This window comes from Podarcis filfolensis, assembly GCF_964270895.1.
Source record: "Podarcis filfolensis genome assembly, chromosome: 10".
NCBI classification, from domain to species: domain Eukaryota; kingdom Metazoa; phylum Chordata; class Lepidosauria; order Squamata; family Lacertidae; genus Podarcis; species Podarcis filfolensis.
In genome coordinates, this window is record NC_139612.1 from 64,160,873 (window position 1) to 64,177,049 (window position 16,177).

A 16,177-nucleotide genomic window follows, 5' to 3' on the forward strand; every position below is an offset into this window, starting at 1 on the left:
GCCCCCTAAATGTGGAGGGCAAGTTGGTGCCCCTGTATCACAGTGTCTGAAGTAAGGATGGAGCTATGGAGAGGCATTGGTTGGCTTCACAATTCCTGCCCCCCCCCATCATGATTTTTTCATAGCACTCAAACAAACACATCATGAATTACAATAAATTGCCAGGTCAAAAGCTGTGAAACTGATATCATGAAATAATAATAATAATAATAATAATAATAATAATAATAATAATAATAATAATTTATACCCCACCCATCTGGCTGGGTTTCCCCAGCCACTCTGGGCGGCTTCCAACAAAATATTAAGATACAATAGTCTACTACACATTAAAAGTTTCCCTAAACAGGGCTGCCTTCAGATGTCTTCTAAAAGTCTGGTAATTGTTTTTCTCTTTGACAACTGACAGGAAGGCGTTCCACAGGGCAGGTGCCACTACTGAGAAGGCCCTCTGCCTTGTTCCCTGTAACTTCGCTTCTCACAGTGAGGGAACTGCCAGAAGGCCCTCGGCACTGGACCTCAGTGTCTGGGCAGAACGATGGGGGTGGAGACGCTCCTGCAGGTATACTGGACCGAGGCCAGTATATGACTTCAAACTGGCTTTGGACAATATATTGCCCAGCCCTAACACACATCATTATTTCTGTATATTGCCAGGTAAAATAAAAATATGAAACTGATATCACAATGTGGAATTCAAACCAGTTTTGTAAGATATATTGATATGCTGCCCAGTTCTAGTCAGGGTAGATTTAGCAACAGAGCATCAAACTTTCATGTGATCTTATCCCATGTACAAGGCAGGACCACTCACCCACTAGCCATTGACCCATCTAGTCCAGCAACCTGTTCTCACTGTGGCCACTCAGATGCATCAATGGGAAACTCAGAAACAGGACCCAAGTGCGCGAGCACAGTTTGCAGCAACTGGTGTTCAGAAGCATTGCCGCCTCTGACTGTGGAGGCAAAGCGTATCCACCATGGCTTGCAGCCCTTGATAGCCTCCACAAATTTGTCCTATCTGCTTTTGAAGCCATCCAAGCTGGTGGCTTTAAGTACTCTCATCCCTTAGAACCATTTCCCATACCACAATCTAAATCTGATCTCTTTTAATCTCAGGCAGTGGCGAAGCTGCATGCTCCACTACCGGGGGGCGGAGAGCAGGCGGTGGCATGGCTGGTGCCCCCCAGGGGGCATGGCGCACATCCCAGGGGCTGTTGGGATGCTTCAGGGAGATGGGGGGCAATTGGCAGGCCCCCAGCTGACTCCAGCAGCCGGGCAAACTTCGGTTCTCGGAACAGAATCAAAACTGCTACTCAGGCCTCAGAAGTCTTCAGAAGCTTAGCACGCAAGCCAGCAGAGGTAAGAACTCTTTGCAACAGAAGTAGCAGACAGAGGCCTATGTAAGCATATTTACAAGCATTTATGCAGCAGCAGGACAAAGGAAAAAACATGTCTGCTTCCCTTCATGTTCAAGCAAACAGCATAGGCAAAAGCTAGATACAACGGATGTTCCCAGCAGACTGTGCTGGACGTAAACAGACATGTGACACACAACAACAACTCCACATGCCTGTTCTAAAGGTGGAAAGGAACTATATCCTAACAGGGGCATGGTGAGCCATCCCGCAAGGGCGTGGCGCACGTTCTGGGGGCATGACGCGCCACCTGTGGGGACGTGGGGGGGGTGCGTGTCTGGGGGGCTCCACCATGATGGTACCCTACTGGAATAGTGGTGCAGGGGGTGGTCTGCTCCTTCTGCACCCCTGTTCCTCCGCCAGGGTCATGGGTTCAAGCCCCCACATTGGGCAAAAGATTCCTGCATTGCAGTGGCTTGGACCAGAAAACCATTGTGGTCCCTTCCAATTTCATGACTCTACATTTCTACGATTCTATGCTAAGTTTGCAAATAGCCTCATAGACCATATAAGATGATAATGATATTATTAATACAGTCATACCTCATGTTACGTCTGCTTCATGTTACATTCTTTCAGGTTACGTCCCGTGGCGATCCGGAAGTACCGGAAAGGGTTACTTCTGGGTTTTGCCACTCGCACATGCGCAGAAGCGCAAAATGATGTTACATGCATGTATAGAAGTGGCGAATCGCAACCTGCGCATGTGCAGATGCGCTACTGCGGGTTGCACTCTTTTCATGTTGCAAACGGGCCTCTGGAACGGATGCCGTTCGCAACCAGAGGTACCACTGTAATAATAACCATGATAATTTTAGGGCTCCATTTCTTTGTTTTGAGTTTTGATAGCCACTGGGTATTTTCATAAGGCCCCTATTCTCTGTGATTAAGGGTTCTTCTTTCTTATAAGTCACCTACTGAAGAGAACCACTTGCTTGAAATTACACCAAAACCCAAGGTGGGCACCAAAAGCACTAGCAATTTGGGAAGCTGCCTCATATCTGCATATATATATATATATATATATATATATATATATATGCATGCCAAAACAGCTCCATCTGTGAACACGACAGGTCTGGCTACGTCCATGACTTGGCAAGCATGAAAGGTCACCGATGAGGTCATGCAGGTGCGAGGATGGGGTGCAACTTAAGTTGTGAGCTGCAACCCGATAGCCCAAACTCGAGACAGCATATGACAGGAGGCGCCCAACCCAAAATAGACGTGGCGAGCTGAGGAGTGCAAAAGAAAAAAGAAAAAAAGGACAGGGCGAAAGCTCCTAGCAGTTGTCGAAGAATCTATCTGAGTGGAAACCTATTGCCTCACCCCCAAATATGTGGAGCTGTGCATTTAGACCAGTCTTTCCCCCAGACTTCCTACCTCCAGGAAGCACTTTACATGCTGAGGAAATGGCCAATGCACTCCAGACCTGCCCCAGAACTGCTCTGTGTTGCAAAGGATTCTGGGATACGTACAGGTTCCCCCAGGATCACCGATTCCTTCTTCCAAGTCTGCCTCCAATCTGCTTTCTGTTGGTGTCCACGCATCAGTATCCACCCATCCAAGGACTCTTACACAGTGGTACCTCGAGTTAAGAACTTAATTTGTTGTGGAGGTCCGTTCTTAACCTGAAACTGTTCTTAACCTGAGGTACCACTTTAGCTAATGGGGGCCTCCTGCTGCTGCTGCGCCACCAGAGCATGATTTCTGTTCTCATCCTGAAGCAAAGTTCTTAACCCAAGGTACCATTTCTGGGTTAGCGGAGTCTGTAACCTGAAGTGTCTGTAACCTGAAGCGTCTGTAACCCGAGGTACCAAGATGAGAATCATTGCTGCTCCTTCCCATTTTGGCTCTGGGCCTCGCCCACCACTGGGATGCATATTCTCCAGAAGGATTTGTCTGCCAGGTTGCCCACAGGCAAGCTGAATAAGGGCTCCCCTTTTTCCAAACAGTCACCACAGACAACACCAGCAAAGGGGAATTATGTATGCAGCTCAGATTGCTTGCAATTACTCACAACCGTCACATTCTCCTCTCCTGCCCCCTCCTCAGAGTGTATTAAAACAGGAGGGAAAGTATTTTCACAAAGGTTAACTAGAAACATTTATGTGTCTTCTAGAGCCGTTATTGCTGTAACGTAGCTTCCCTCGCACCCCTCTTCACTCCTCCTTGTGAAAGAGGGAAAACTATTGCTAATGCCGCCATTATTTTGCTCTATTACTTTTCTATGGCGCGCTGCAAAGAAAGCAATTTTAAAGAACACGCGCCGCACTTATCATAATCAGGCTTTCCTTATAGCATTTTCCAACAAGGCGGAACTCTCCCGGGAGTTGCGAGGGGAGAAATAAGAAGCTCTGTTATGGCTTCGGCTCCCGGGGCTGAGCTGGAAGCGTCTGGAGTCAACGATGGTCTCTCCACCAATTGGCCAATGAGAGAATCACTGGGGGCTTGGGCCCTGCGCTTGCTTGCCGTGAATCAAGCATCTCGCTTTGGAGAAGAGGGCAGGGTCATCAGCAGCTATCAGTCATGCTAGCTAAATGGAACATCCCTGCTCAGAGGCAGTATACCTCGGACTGCCGGAGGACAAACAAAAGGGGATGGCTGATGTCTCTGTGTTTGCAGAGTCAGGTGGATAATGCAGATGGAGAAAAATAAACACATCACCGAGGAAAACTGAATAAAAGCAGCACATAATGCAAGGAGACGCGGGTGGCACTGTGGGTTAAACCACAGAGCCTAGGAATTGCCGATCAGAAGGTCGGCAGTTCGAATCCCCGTGACGGGGTGAGCTCCCGCTGCTCGGTCCCTGCTCCTGCCAACCTAGCAGTTCGAAAGCACGTCAAAGTGCAAGTAGATAAATAGGTACCGCTCCAGCGGGAAGGTAAACGGTGTTTCCATGTGCTGCTCTGGTTCACCAGAAGCGGCTTAGTCATGCTGGCCACATGACCCGGAAGCTGTACGCCGGCTCCCTCGGCCAATAAAGCGAGATGAGCGCCGCAACACCAGAGTCGTCCGTGACTGGACCTAATGGTCAGGGGTCCCTTTACCTTTAATGCAAGGAGAAACAAACAGAGGGGGTTGGTCTTATTTTCAGGCCTTGCTCATGGCAGGAAGGTATCAAAAAATGAGACATACCAGGGCGGGGGAAATTCTCTCAGAACTACGCAGGCAATCAGAGCACATGTTACCTCAGCAAGGATCATGCTGTTCTGGGCGGGTGCTAGGAGGCACATCCACACACACTCTCTTGGTTGGTTGACTAAACAGTATTAACCCTTGGGTTGCTAACTGAATGATCTCTGCTGCTGCACTTCCAACACTCTGCTTCTAGGCTGGCCACCCACCGGAAAAGGAATAATACACTAGGCAGACACTTAGCCTGCAGCAACGACGTCCTTCCCATCTGCCGAGCACATTTGGGGGAAATACTGTGCGTGTGAAGCTCTGAAGCTTGGTTCAAATACATGGTGCCCATTCAAAAAGAAAGAAAGGAGAGAAAGCGCCCATAAGAGCACAAGGGCCCTGCTCCATCAAGCCAAAGAGCCATTCAGTGCTGTGCTGCAATACCAAAAGCTCTGGCCTTGCTAGCTAGGGGTGATGGGAGTTGTGGTTCGACAACATCTGGGGACCCACAGGTTGAGAACCGCAGCTCTAGATGCTGTGCCTATTCTGCCCCAGCTTACCCCACCTCCATATTCTTCACTTCCTTTGTTGTTCCCATCCCAGGCTGTCTTACAGCTCCACGGGTGGGGAACCTGAGATCTTCCAGATGTGGCTGATTTCCAGCTCCCATCACTCCTGACCATTGGTCATGCTGGCTGGGCAGACAAGAGCAGGAATTCAATAACATCTGGAAAGCTGCAGGCCCCACCATCTGTGAGTAGTATTTCCATGAGTTCCCATCTTGATTCTTCAAGGAAGCCAGTAGTTGAGGGCCATGATTTCCAGATGCTGTTGTGTCCAGCAACCAACAGTCACAGATATGCTGTCTTTGAACATGGAGGTTCCATCGCGGCTCTTAGCCAGAGCCTCCACTATGCCTGAAGAAGCCACAGAGAAGAATGGAAGTACAGTGGTACCTCAGGTTACATATGCTTCAGGTTACAGACTCCGCTAACCCAGAAATAGTACCTCGGGTTAAGAACTTTGCTTCAGGATGAGAACAGAAATCGTGCTCCGGCGGCGCGGCGGCAGCAGGAGGCCCCACTAGCTAAAGTGGTGCTTCAGGTTAAGAACAGTTTCAGGTTAAGAACAGACCTCCGGAACGAATTAAGTACTTATCCCGAGGTACCACTATATAAGCAGACAGATTCATTTTTGGGAAGGGGAAGAAGAAGCAAAAAATCCAGCGGATACTGGAACTGCTGCAACACAAACCCTGGAGGGACCCGAAAGAGAGCAGGTGGCCAGGCGTGAGGCAGATGTTACTTGCGGATGGCCGGGAAAGGCTGACATTTGGGCTGGGTTGTCTCAAGAGGACGCAGAGAAGTATTTGGGAGTGGGAGAAAAACAAAGCTCCATTGTAAAGGGGAAAAATCATTTCAGGGTGAAAGTGCTGACTGTTCCGACTTCCCTCCATCCTAGTATGGAGGAGAAAAATGCCGTTTGCAGCAGATGTTTCCACTTGGATTTGTCAGAGTTTCACACAAGCTTTGGCAGCATCATGAGCGAGATTGTGCAAGCTCAAACCACAGAGCCCTTTTCAGAGGAAGAAGCACAAATGGGCGAGTGTGTGCATGGATGCAACATCAGGCCACGTGATTGGAAGACGGGATGAAACGTCTTGATTGGCTAGCTCAAAAATCTGCATCAAGCGTCCCCCAATCAAGCAGCTGAACCTGAGGACGTGGAGAGTGCAGTTCTCAGGACCAGATTCACTTTTGCTCTTTCATGCATCATCCGGATTAGAAAGGATCTGCTGGATCAGAGTGAAAGTTTGTCTAGGCCAGCTTTCTATTTCCTACAGCAGCCACCTCTGGGAAGGCCCCAAGCAGGGCATAAGCACAATAGCCCGCTTCTATCCTTGTTCACCCCTGCCCTCAGCATATTCACATTCCACTTATTCGTTGCCCCCAAAAGAGGAAACACTCCGACACACACAAAAGAGTAAAGATTCGCTTAAAATTTGCACGTGCTAATTTATATGTACAGTGGTGCCTTGTTTTGCGAATTTCCGGAGCTGCGGTCGCTAGCCAAAAAGGACGCAGGGCAAAGCGCCGCATCTGCGCATGCTTCTGCGCATGCGTGAAGCGCGGTTTAGCGCTTCTGCGCATGTGCGAGCAGCAAATCCAGAAGTAACCCATTCCAGTACTTCCAGGTTTGCCACGGACGTTCGCCAGAATGGACGCTAGACGAGGCGGACATTCGTGGAGGTATTACTGTACAATTGTAATTTTTTAAAAAATAATTACTATAAACTCAACACAGCTCTCTGTTGTGGCGAAGGCTGTGACAAGGTCTCTGCTCTGCTCACTGCTGACGTGTAACTTCAAGGCCATCCCTGCTCTCCTTTCCAATGGTTCTTATCTTTAAACTTGTTTCGGACAGCACTGACCTTCACACGGGGCTCCTTTAAATAAAGGGTGGTTCTTTGTGTGGAAGTGGGACACATGACCACCCTGATGAACCTGCTCCTGAACATGGAGGCTCTATTTAGTGATCAGGATTAATGCAATCTTTGCAAAAACAACCCAACAAGGTTGCAGATACCTTTCTAGCCCCAAATGACAGTGAACCGGGGACGTGAGACCAAAAAAAGGAAAGGAAAGGAAAAAAGAGATTTTGCAAGCCTTCTCTGCCTCTTATTGGGAGCAATAACCCTGCAGCTATTCCAGGAAAAGTGTGCTGCAGTTTTGAGAAGGGTGTTTCACAAGTGTTCCTCCGTTTTGCTAAACGTGACGACTCAGAACGAGATGTTATCTAGTCCTAATGAAAGGGGCAGTTTAAGGACCTTCCTCTCCTCACCCAAACTGCATTGGGTGCTTCTATCAAGGGAAACAACCTCTCCTCTCTTAAAGGCACAAACTCTTCTCAGTGACTTCAAACCCTTTGGTTTCAAATTTGGGCACCTTCAGGGTTTCAACCTTCCCATCTTCTTCCCAAACAGGGTGTGGCTCAGTAGGCAAGAGCGCTAGACTCTCAACCTCAGGGTTGTGCTCGAGTCCCATGTTGGGCAAAACATCCCTGCACTGCAGGCGGTTGGACTAGATGACCCTCATGGTCCCTTCCAACTGGTTCTAAGGGGTGTGATGCGTCCAGATTATGAACGAAACTGTGTGCATTTCAGAACGCACAGCTTGGGAGTGCTAGAAAGCTGACAGAGAAACAAACAAACCAGAAATCCCCATCGCTTTTTTTTTAAAGGCTGATAAAGCAACTCTCAACAAAATCCGCCAGCATGTTCTGAGAAGCTGCGCCCACAAGGAAGTCAGTTACAGCTGTAATTAAGTTACAGTAGCTAGATTAGCTCTTACAGAGTTAACACATGGTTGGGTGGTGGAGAAATTGTGCCAACCTCATGCATTTGTGATCTTCTCATTTCTACTATCTTGCAAAAGTGACTTGCGTCCAGCTCTGGAGACTTAACAGAGCTGTGGCATTGGGTATTTCTAACCCACCCACCTTGAGTTTCATAAGCTAGAAGTATAGGTATGTTTCTGAGTTACTGTCAAAGAGGTGAAGGTGAGGCCGTCCTCCCTAAAGGGCCTTCTCGGTAGTGGCACCCAGCCTGTGGAACACCCTCCCATCAGATGTCAAGGAACTAAACAACTATCTGACTTTTAGAAGACATCTGAAGGCAGCCCTGTTTAGGGAAGTTTTTAATGTCTGATGTTTTATTGTGCTTTTAATATTCTGTTGGGAGCTGCCCAGAGTGGCTGGGGAAACCCAGCCAGATGGGTGGGATATAAATAATAAATTACTACTACTACTACTACTACTACTACTACTACTACCACTACTAAAGAGTCAGAAGAAGCTGCACAAGGCAGAACTGTGAGTTCATGTGAGGCCACATCTGCACTGTGCACTTAGAGCACTATGCTGCCACTTTAAACAGCCGTGGCTTCCTCCAAGGAATCCTGGGAGCTGTAGTTTAAATGTGTTAAGACCCCTCTTCCCCTCATTGAGCTACAAATCCCAGAGTAGTTTCACAATCAATGCCACTTAACAGGGAACTCTGGGAATTGTAGCTCAGGAAAAGGAACAGGGAGTCACCTAGCAGCTCTAAGTACCTTTAATAAACGACAGCTCCCAGAATTCTTTGGGGGGAAGCCACTACTGTTTAAAGTTGGGCATCATAGTGCTTCAAATGTATGATGAGAATTTGACCCAAGCTTGCGTGGACAGAGTGGACCTTCATCCTGAAGTTCTGAGTTCAGATCCTCGACTCCAGCAGACACCAAGGAGATTGGATGCAGAGCTGACAAAAGCCAACCTCAAGGGCACCTATTTTAAAGTAATGTAGCCGCTGCAAATACTGTGAGGCAGGAGTGGACAGAGTTCAGGCTTGCAGGATATGCTTTAGTTTTTGCTAGATCCACCAACTTTTGCAGCCAGGTGCAAAATTCATACATATAGAATTAAACAGTTCTGAGACCAGGACATTTGAGTCCCAGAACTGAATGGTGCTTACAGACCTTCCTCACAAAAATCTACTCCTGGTTACTCAAGCTTTCTTCAGTTCAGAAGCATAATTTAGGGTGGCGGAGGCAGAAGGTTGTGTGAATTGTGCTGCTTCAATTGTTCAAGAACCGAGAGTCAGAAATCCTTGACTATCCACTGGAAATCTCCCGTAGATCCCGATCTACCCACTGAAGGCAAAGAGTTCTTTAACAACAACAACAACAGTTATTATTTAGAGCACATTGTCAGCGTGTATTTTCCACACAAACAACAAGACAGGTCCCTGCCCTAAGGAGCTTACAGGGAAGGAATCAGGAAGGAAGTGGAGAGAAAAAACAAAATGGCCACAGATCAATTTGGACCGGTGAGAAGGATCCCTTCCTGACTGAAAACATGGCAATCACCCAGATCCCAAGCAAAATCCTGAAATTTTCACAGTTGAAAAATGTTATTTGGGGACGCAACACTAGGATATACAGAATCCCACCTGTGGTTTCTTCTCCCTCCTGTTAGCAGGGTCCAAGCGGGGGGGGGGGTCACTGTCTGTCCAGCAGTGATAGGACACAGCTCCCCAAAGCCCCAGCCAGCAGGGCTGAAGATCAGAGAGGATGTGAATGATAGTCGAGAAACATCTGGAAGACTGCAGGTCCCCTCCTGCTCTGAATCTTATTTTTCCTGAAACAAGTGTTCTGAATACTTGGAAAACTTTCCTCACCCACAGAGGACACGTTAAAAGACACACAGAGAGAAAAGTACAAGCCTCTAACAAACCACAAAGAGAGGCACTGTGGGGTTTTTTTGAAAAAGAAAGCAAAAGATGTCCAAGCAAGCTGTTCACCTGGGCTTTGTGTAGATAAAAACCCTCTTCTCTGTGGCTATTTCAAACTCTCCCTGCGGATTGTGTAAGGGCACAAGGCCTTTCCTGTTCAAGTGAACCCCTTGGTCTCCCTCGTACGCAGCCCTGTTCCCTCGCTGTCCTCATTCCTAACAATAGCCAAGTTTTCAAAAGGAACATTTTTTAATTTTATTTCTGCAAAGCGCCACCTGCCCTCAATTCCCCCTAGAAAGGTCATCCAGGCATCTCAACATCGTTCAGGTCCTACGGTTTAACCTTCTTTCAGGACAAGGTAAAAGAAGAAAAAAACCATTTTAAAAAGAATACCTCAACATGGCTCCATGCAGATCTTCACCAGTTCCTGCTTCTCAACTGGTCGAGCAGTTTTTGCACCAGAGACCTTGAGCCTCCGCTCTGCAGCTTCCTTTGTGGTTTGGCAATATGCGAAGACATCCGTTCGCCAGCAAAACTTCCCCCACCTCTCTCTCTCTCTCTCTCTCTCTCTCTCTCTCTCTCTCACAGACACACACATTTCTGCACCAAGCAAAGGCCTTGGCGTTTTAGAACTCTAGAAATACTTTTAAGAGCAGAGGGGAACTATCTCATAGTTTATTAGAGAGACGCGCAGCAACATTTCAATTAAAAAATATATCCATTTGCTACTCCAGAAGTGTTGGGTTGAGTTTATATCAACCACAATTAGATGAACACCATTTTTATGGATGTGAAAGTTGATGGTCAATGCAAGATTTCTTCTGTTCACAGACCACCAAGTTAAGTTGTGAGTGGATGAACAGTGGACTGAATAGTCTCTGTGTGTCTCTGTGTGTTTTTCAGCTAACAATATCATAGAAACCCATGCTTAGGTTTGCCATATTTCAAAAAGTGAAAATCCAGACATAAAGGTTGTTGAGCAAGAAGTTTCTGAGCTATTTTTTTCAGGAAATTAACCAAATTTTTTTTTGACACTTTCAACTTTGGGTTGCCCTACGCCTGAGTTTTCCAGGACATTTTTACTGATTTTCAGAAATTCTACCCAGACGCTATTTTCGACGGAAAAATTCCAGATATGTCCGGGAAATTCCTTACCCATGTTCAAGTCCCTACTCAGCCATGAAGTCCACACTCTCAAGCCTAAACTACTTCACAGGTTTTCAGGGTTGAGAGACATGTTAGATTTGGTTCACATTTAAAGGTGAGCATACAAAATTTGCACTTTCTGGAGCAAAACACAAAGGGTTATGCAGTGATCCTTCAAAATCCACCCTTCTCTGAATTTTGCAATGCAGCTGTCCAGCCAAATACTGTGTACTTTTCTTTACGAAAACATATATCCCAATGCATGCATTAGTGAAACAAGCACACAAAAATTGCATTATATGAGGAATATACGCTTTGCCCTACTGTGTGTATATTAGGGAGAAATTTGACTGTGTCTCAATTTGAAATTTCTGTAAACCAAATGTGGGGTGGATAATGTGCAGAAGTATGTTTTTCGTAAGTGAGAATCAGGAAGAGTGAGTTTGTGTGTGCTTAACCCTTTCCCTGCCTCTTGATTCTCATCTGAGAATCCCCTTTGGTCATTTTAAACCATTTTTTAAACCCCTACCCTCCAGTAGTTAAGAACCCAAGACTGAAAACAGGTCTGATCTGACATGGAAGCAGGGTTGGGGAGGGAACATACTGGCCTTATGATTTTTTTTACCAGGGAGAACTGATAGGTTTGAAAAGGCTTAAGCTAGGAGTGGAAGTGAAATTCAGCTTGGTTCACATTTTCTGTTTCCAGAAAAATAAATAAGCAAGCCAAAACACAACCATCCTTCAAAATTTGCACTTCTCTGAATGTTGTGATGCACTTCTCCAACAAAATAATGTTTACTAAAATGTGCTAAATATTGGAAACTGTGCCTAAAATGTATATATTAGAGAATGTAATATTTAAAAATGCATTATGGTAGAGAAAATTGCATACAAAAAAACATAGCTTAGGAGAAATGATCATGAATTTTCATCAAGACTTGAAAAAATGGGGGAAACTGATGAAGAAATGTGGGGAACTAAATAAGACTTTGGGGGGGGGAGTTTATTATTTTCTTTCCATTCTTAAGTTCAGTTTTCCATGTTTAGCCACCAATTTCTTTCTTTTCCTTCCTTCCTTCCTTCCTTCCTTCCTTCCTTCCTTCCTTCCTACCTTTTTTTCAAAAAGTTCTTATGAAAATTTGTTAGCACTTTCAAAAAACTAAAATTGACAGATCTCTCTGTCCCTAATTACTGAACACACTGAAAAAGACCAAAAGCTCCTCGTCTCATATTTTGTTGCTATTCATTTTATTTCCCCTTTCCTTCTTCAGGAATGTAAATAGTAGAAAGCTGTACACTTCCTGCCTACAGATTCTTCTAAACAAGTGTCCCCTCCACATTTAGTCAGCAAACCCAGCAGTAGCTATGCACATTTGCTGAGATAACATGCAGTTGCATCCCTTTGGATCTGGGCTTTATTCCAGGGCAGATGGCATGGATATAACGAAGACCTAAGTAGGGCTGACACCATGCAGGTTTGTGGCAGCACCATCCACTTAATTTTGCTGGTGATAGGTGGGCACAGCAGCAGCAACAGCAACAATGCTACCTGAGCCAAGAAGCACTCCTGCCTTGCTCAGACCCCACCTGGGGGTATTGAGTCCAGTTCCGGGTGGGCACCACAATTTAAGAAGGATACTGACAAGCTGGAAGGTGTGCAGAGGAGGGCAACCAAGATGATCAAGGGTCTGGAACCCATGCCTTATGAGGAACAGTTGAAAGAGCTGGCTACGCTTAGCCTGGAAAAGAAGAGACTGAGAGGAGATACGATAGCCATCTTCAAATATCCCAAAAGTTGTCACATGGAAGATGGAGCAAACTTGTTTTCTCCTGCTCTGGAGGGTAGGACTTGAACCAATGGCTTTAAGTTACAAGACAGGAGATTCTGACTCAACATCAGGAATGAAAGCTATCTGACAGTGGAACGGTCTCCTCCAGGAGGTGGTGGGCTCTCCTTCCTTGGTGGTTTATTAGCAGAGGTTGGATGGCCATCTGTCATGGATGCTTTAGCTGAGATTCCTGCATTGCAGGGGGTTGGACTAGATGACCCTCAGGGTCCCTTCCAACTTTACGGTTCTATGATTCTATGAATCATGCATATCACTGTATAAAAATGTGTGTGTGTTAATATTCTTATAAACATATGCTGATGAAATATAGTACAGCACATATACAGTCATACCTCGGGTCACAGCCGCTTCAGATTGCATTTTTTCGGGTTACGGACCGCCGAAACCCAGAAGTACTGGAACGGGTTACTTCCAGGTTTTGGCAGTCGTGCATGCACAGAAGCGCTAAATCACATTTTGCACAAGCGCAGAAGCGCCGAATCACAACCCGCACGTGCGCAGACGCGCCGCTGTGGGTTGCAAACGGATCACGCACGGATCATGTTCACAACCCGAGCATCCACTGTCATATATAAGTTGCGCGAGGCTGGCATAGGTAAAGGTAATGGGACCCCTGACCATTGGGTCCAGTCGTGACCGACTCTGGGGTTGCGGCGTTCATCTCGCTTTATTGGCCGAGGGAGCCGGCATACACCTTCTGGGTCACGTGGCCAGCATGACTAAGCTGCTTCTGGCAAACCAGAGCAGCGCATGGAAACGCCGTTTACCTTCCCGCCGGAGTGGTACCTATTTATCTACTTGCACTGGTGTGCTTTCGATCTGCTAGGTTGGCAGGAGCAGGGATTGAGCAACAGGAGCTCACCCCGTCGTGGGGATTCGAAGCACCAACCTTCTGATCGGCAAGCCCTAGGCTCTGTGGTTTAACCCACAGCGCCACCCGCATCCTGAGGCTGGCATATCCCTCCCCCCAATAATAATATATCTGTGCCCATGTAAGGCATCAGAGCTTCCACTTGCACAGCATTACGTCTTTTATGCCACCACCTCACCTTTGACTCTATCTAGTCCCTTTCGCCACAGCTGACAGCAGAAAACCATAACCATCAAGGACCTAATTGCTCATCTTGCCGTCTACCTAAGTGCACCGTGCTAATGAAAGTTAAGCCTTCGAGGATTACAGGGAGAGCCAAAGTGACAAATTATTATGCCCATCTCATAAAAGAAATATTGCTGCAGAGAGAGAGAGAGAGAATGGAAAATGGTGTGCCAAAAGCCCCTCTTGGTACTGTGTAACATGCTCTAATTTTAGACGATTCCCCCAGTCACCAGAGAGTTTGCGGCATGTACAGCCAAGCCTGGCTCAATCAACTGACTCCCCCCCCTTCTCATCTCTATGGCTGCAGGTCATGTTATCTCATGAATGAACTGTTATGTAGGTCAGTCAGGAGCTGGCTCCTAATTGAATGTACGTTTCGGCATTGGCATTCATGCCCTAGATATCAACATTCTTGATAAAATGGGGAGAAAGAAGCAGTGTTCCTAAAGGAAGGGGGCTGGGGAGAGAACTGGGGGAGGGGGGCAGGCTGTGCTGCAGGGAAAGTAGAGGGGGGAGCTGGATTTATTGGGTCAATCTCAGAGTTGCTACATGTCCTGAAATTACTGCCATTGAGCGGGGTACAAATGCAGCATGCATTGGCCACGCATGCAACTGAATCTAGAAACCCAGGGCAGTGCCTTAAATGAACTCAGGCCAATACGCCATCTAGCTTGGTGTTCTTGACGCCGATTGGTAGAAACAGTCCAATGTTTCAGGCAGGGAACGTTCCAAGCCCCTAAGCTGGAGATGCACAGGATTGATCCTGGAAGCAAATTCTCTATGCCTTAGCGCGCTCAACGGAGCTGACTCTCTAGTAATCAGGTTTAGTAAGCTTGATGGATGCTATCTTCTGTTTTCAATAAGAGTTTTAGGCAACGCTATCAGAATGACAACACAGCCAGGGTCAGGAAAACACAAGCACAGAACATATACAATGCACGAATGCATAAAATATAAACACTTCAGTGTAGCATACAACAGTTGTGTAAAAAAAAGAACAACTCAATTTACAACTCTGGCAAATTCGATAATCTATATAGCACCCAAGCTGTGCTTGATGGTTCGGGGAACCACAGGCCCAGGAGATGAACGTTCCCCCCAATTCTCTTTCTGTCCCTTGGCCCGTTTCCCAGGCCACACCGTTCCTTGGTCCAGCTTTACTCCGCTAGTGCTTTTATCTGGCCAAAATACATGCTCCAAGCCACTTCCTTGCCAGGATGGAACACAGACGGGCACAAAACTGGCATCCATGTTTGCAAGAGATGTTCTCCAGTGCCTAAGTCGAACTCTAGGCACATGAATGCCTCCCTGCCTGCAATGTGTCAATTTATTGAACCGATGAACTGATCACCATCTAAGATTTATAGGGCTGTGAACAAGCAAAGGTGAGATACAAGATCGAATAAGTATTGACAGGTAGGGAAATGTGGTCATGCTTATTTGGATTTTAGCTCATGCCTTCATTGCTTTCAACAGAAGTATAGCTACAGTTTCTGTAATCTTCTTATTTGTACCCGGCAGAAGAGGGGAAACGTTATTTATCTGTCCACACACACACAAACACACACATATCTGCCCAGTATATTTAGAAACTGGATAGACCATGTGAGCTCATTCAATGAAATTATTTCAAAGTCTGGGCCTGGAACAGCAGCAGAGTGAAAGGCTGAGCTTCTGTCTCATTCTGTAGTTGCCTGAGTCACCCTTGTATTTATATGATGTTACAGAGTCAAGCCTTTAGGGAGTGTTCCACATACAGTTTGCAAAACGCTTAACTAGCCATTTGTTGATTTAATGTCACAATCACAAGGCAGATGCGAAATGCTTTTGCATTCAGTGCCAGCAGAAACGGGAGTTACAGTGCCAAATGGTTCGGATGAAGCATGCTCATGCAAGACAGGCTTATCGAAAGGATTTTCACCCACGGCTTTCCAAATAGGCCCTCCAGTATCAGAGGAAGTGTACCTCTGATTTCTGGATGCCTACACTCTCTTCTCCACTCTTGGAGTACTCAAGTCCTGCTTGCAAGCTTCTTGTAGCCATCTATTATGGTCTGGCTGGATGCAGAGGAGTGGGGTGGGAGGCACCAGCTGGGGAACCCTCCAAGGGACCCCTAGGGAAAGAAGGCTCAGAGCCCATAAGATGACCTGGCTGGTAGCCAGATTCTGCGCCCAGATTTGTAGGCACAGATCATCCTCTAGAGGAAAATAGCTGACTAGGGAAATGCTGAATTTGCCCTTTGGAGCGCCTCAGGGTCAATTTTTGTTACGGT

At 46.6% G+C, this 16,177-nt stretch overlaps 1 protein-coding gene across 50 annotated transcripts in view; it reads right to left on the bottom strand.

Annotated features, from left to right (window-relative positions):
- CELF2 (CUGBP Elav-like family member 2) overlaps positions 1–16,177 on the bottom strand; it is a 541,589-nt gene that overhangs the window by 259,819 nt on the left and 265,593 nt on the right. For 3 of the 50 annotated variants that reach the window (XM_083572861.1, XM_083572870.1, XM_083572869.1), the window contains exon 1: positions 10,207–10,361. The exons of 45 other annotated variants lie outside the window; for them this stretch is intronic. In XM_083572861.1, the coding sequence (XP_083428987.1) occupies positions 10,207–10,214 (8 nt within the window). In that variant the 5' untranslated portion in view covers positions 10,215–10,361. Of the gene's footprint in view, positions 1–10,206; positions 10,364–16,177 lie in introns of those variants that run through there. 2 more of the 50 variants (XM_083572833.1, XM_083572835.1) reach the window with 2 other exon arrangements.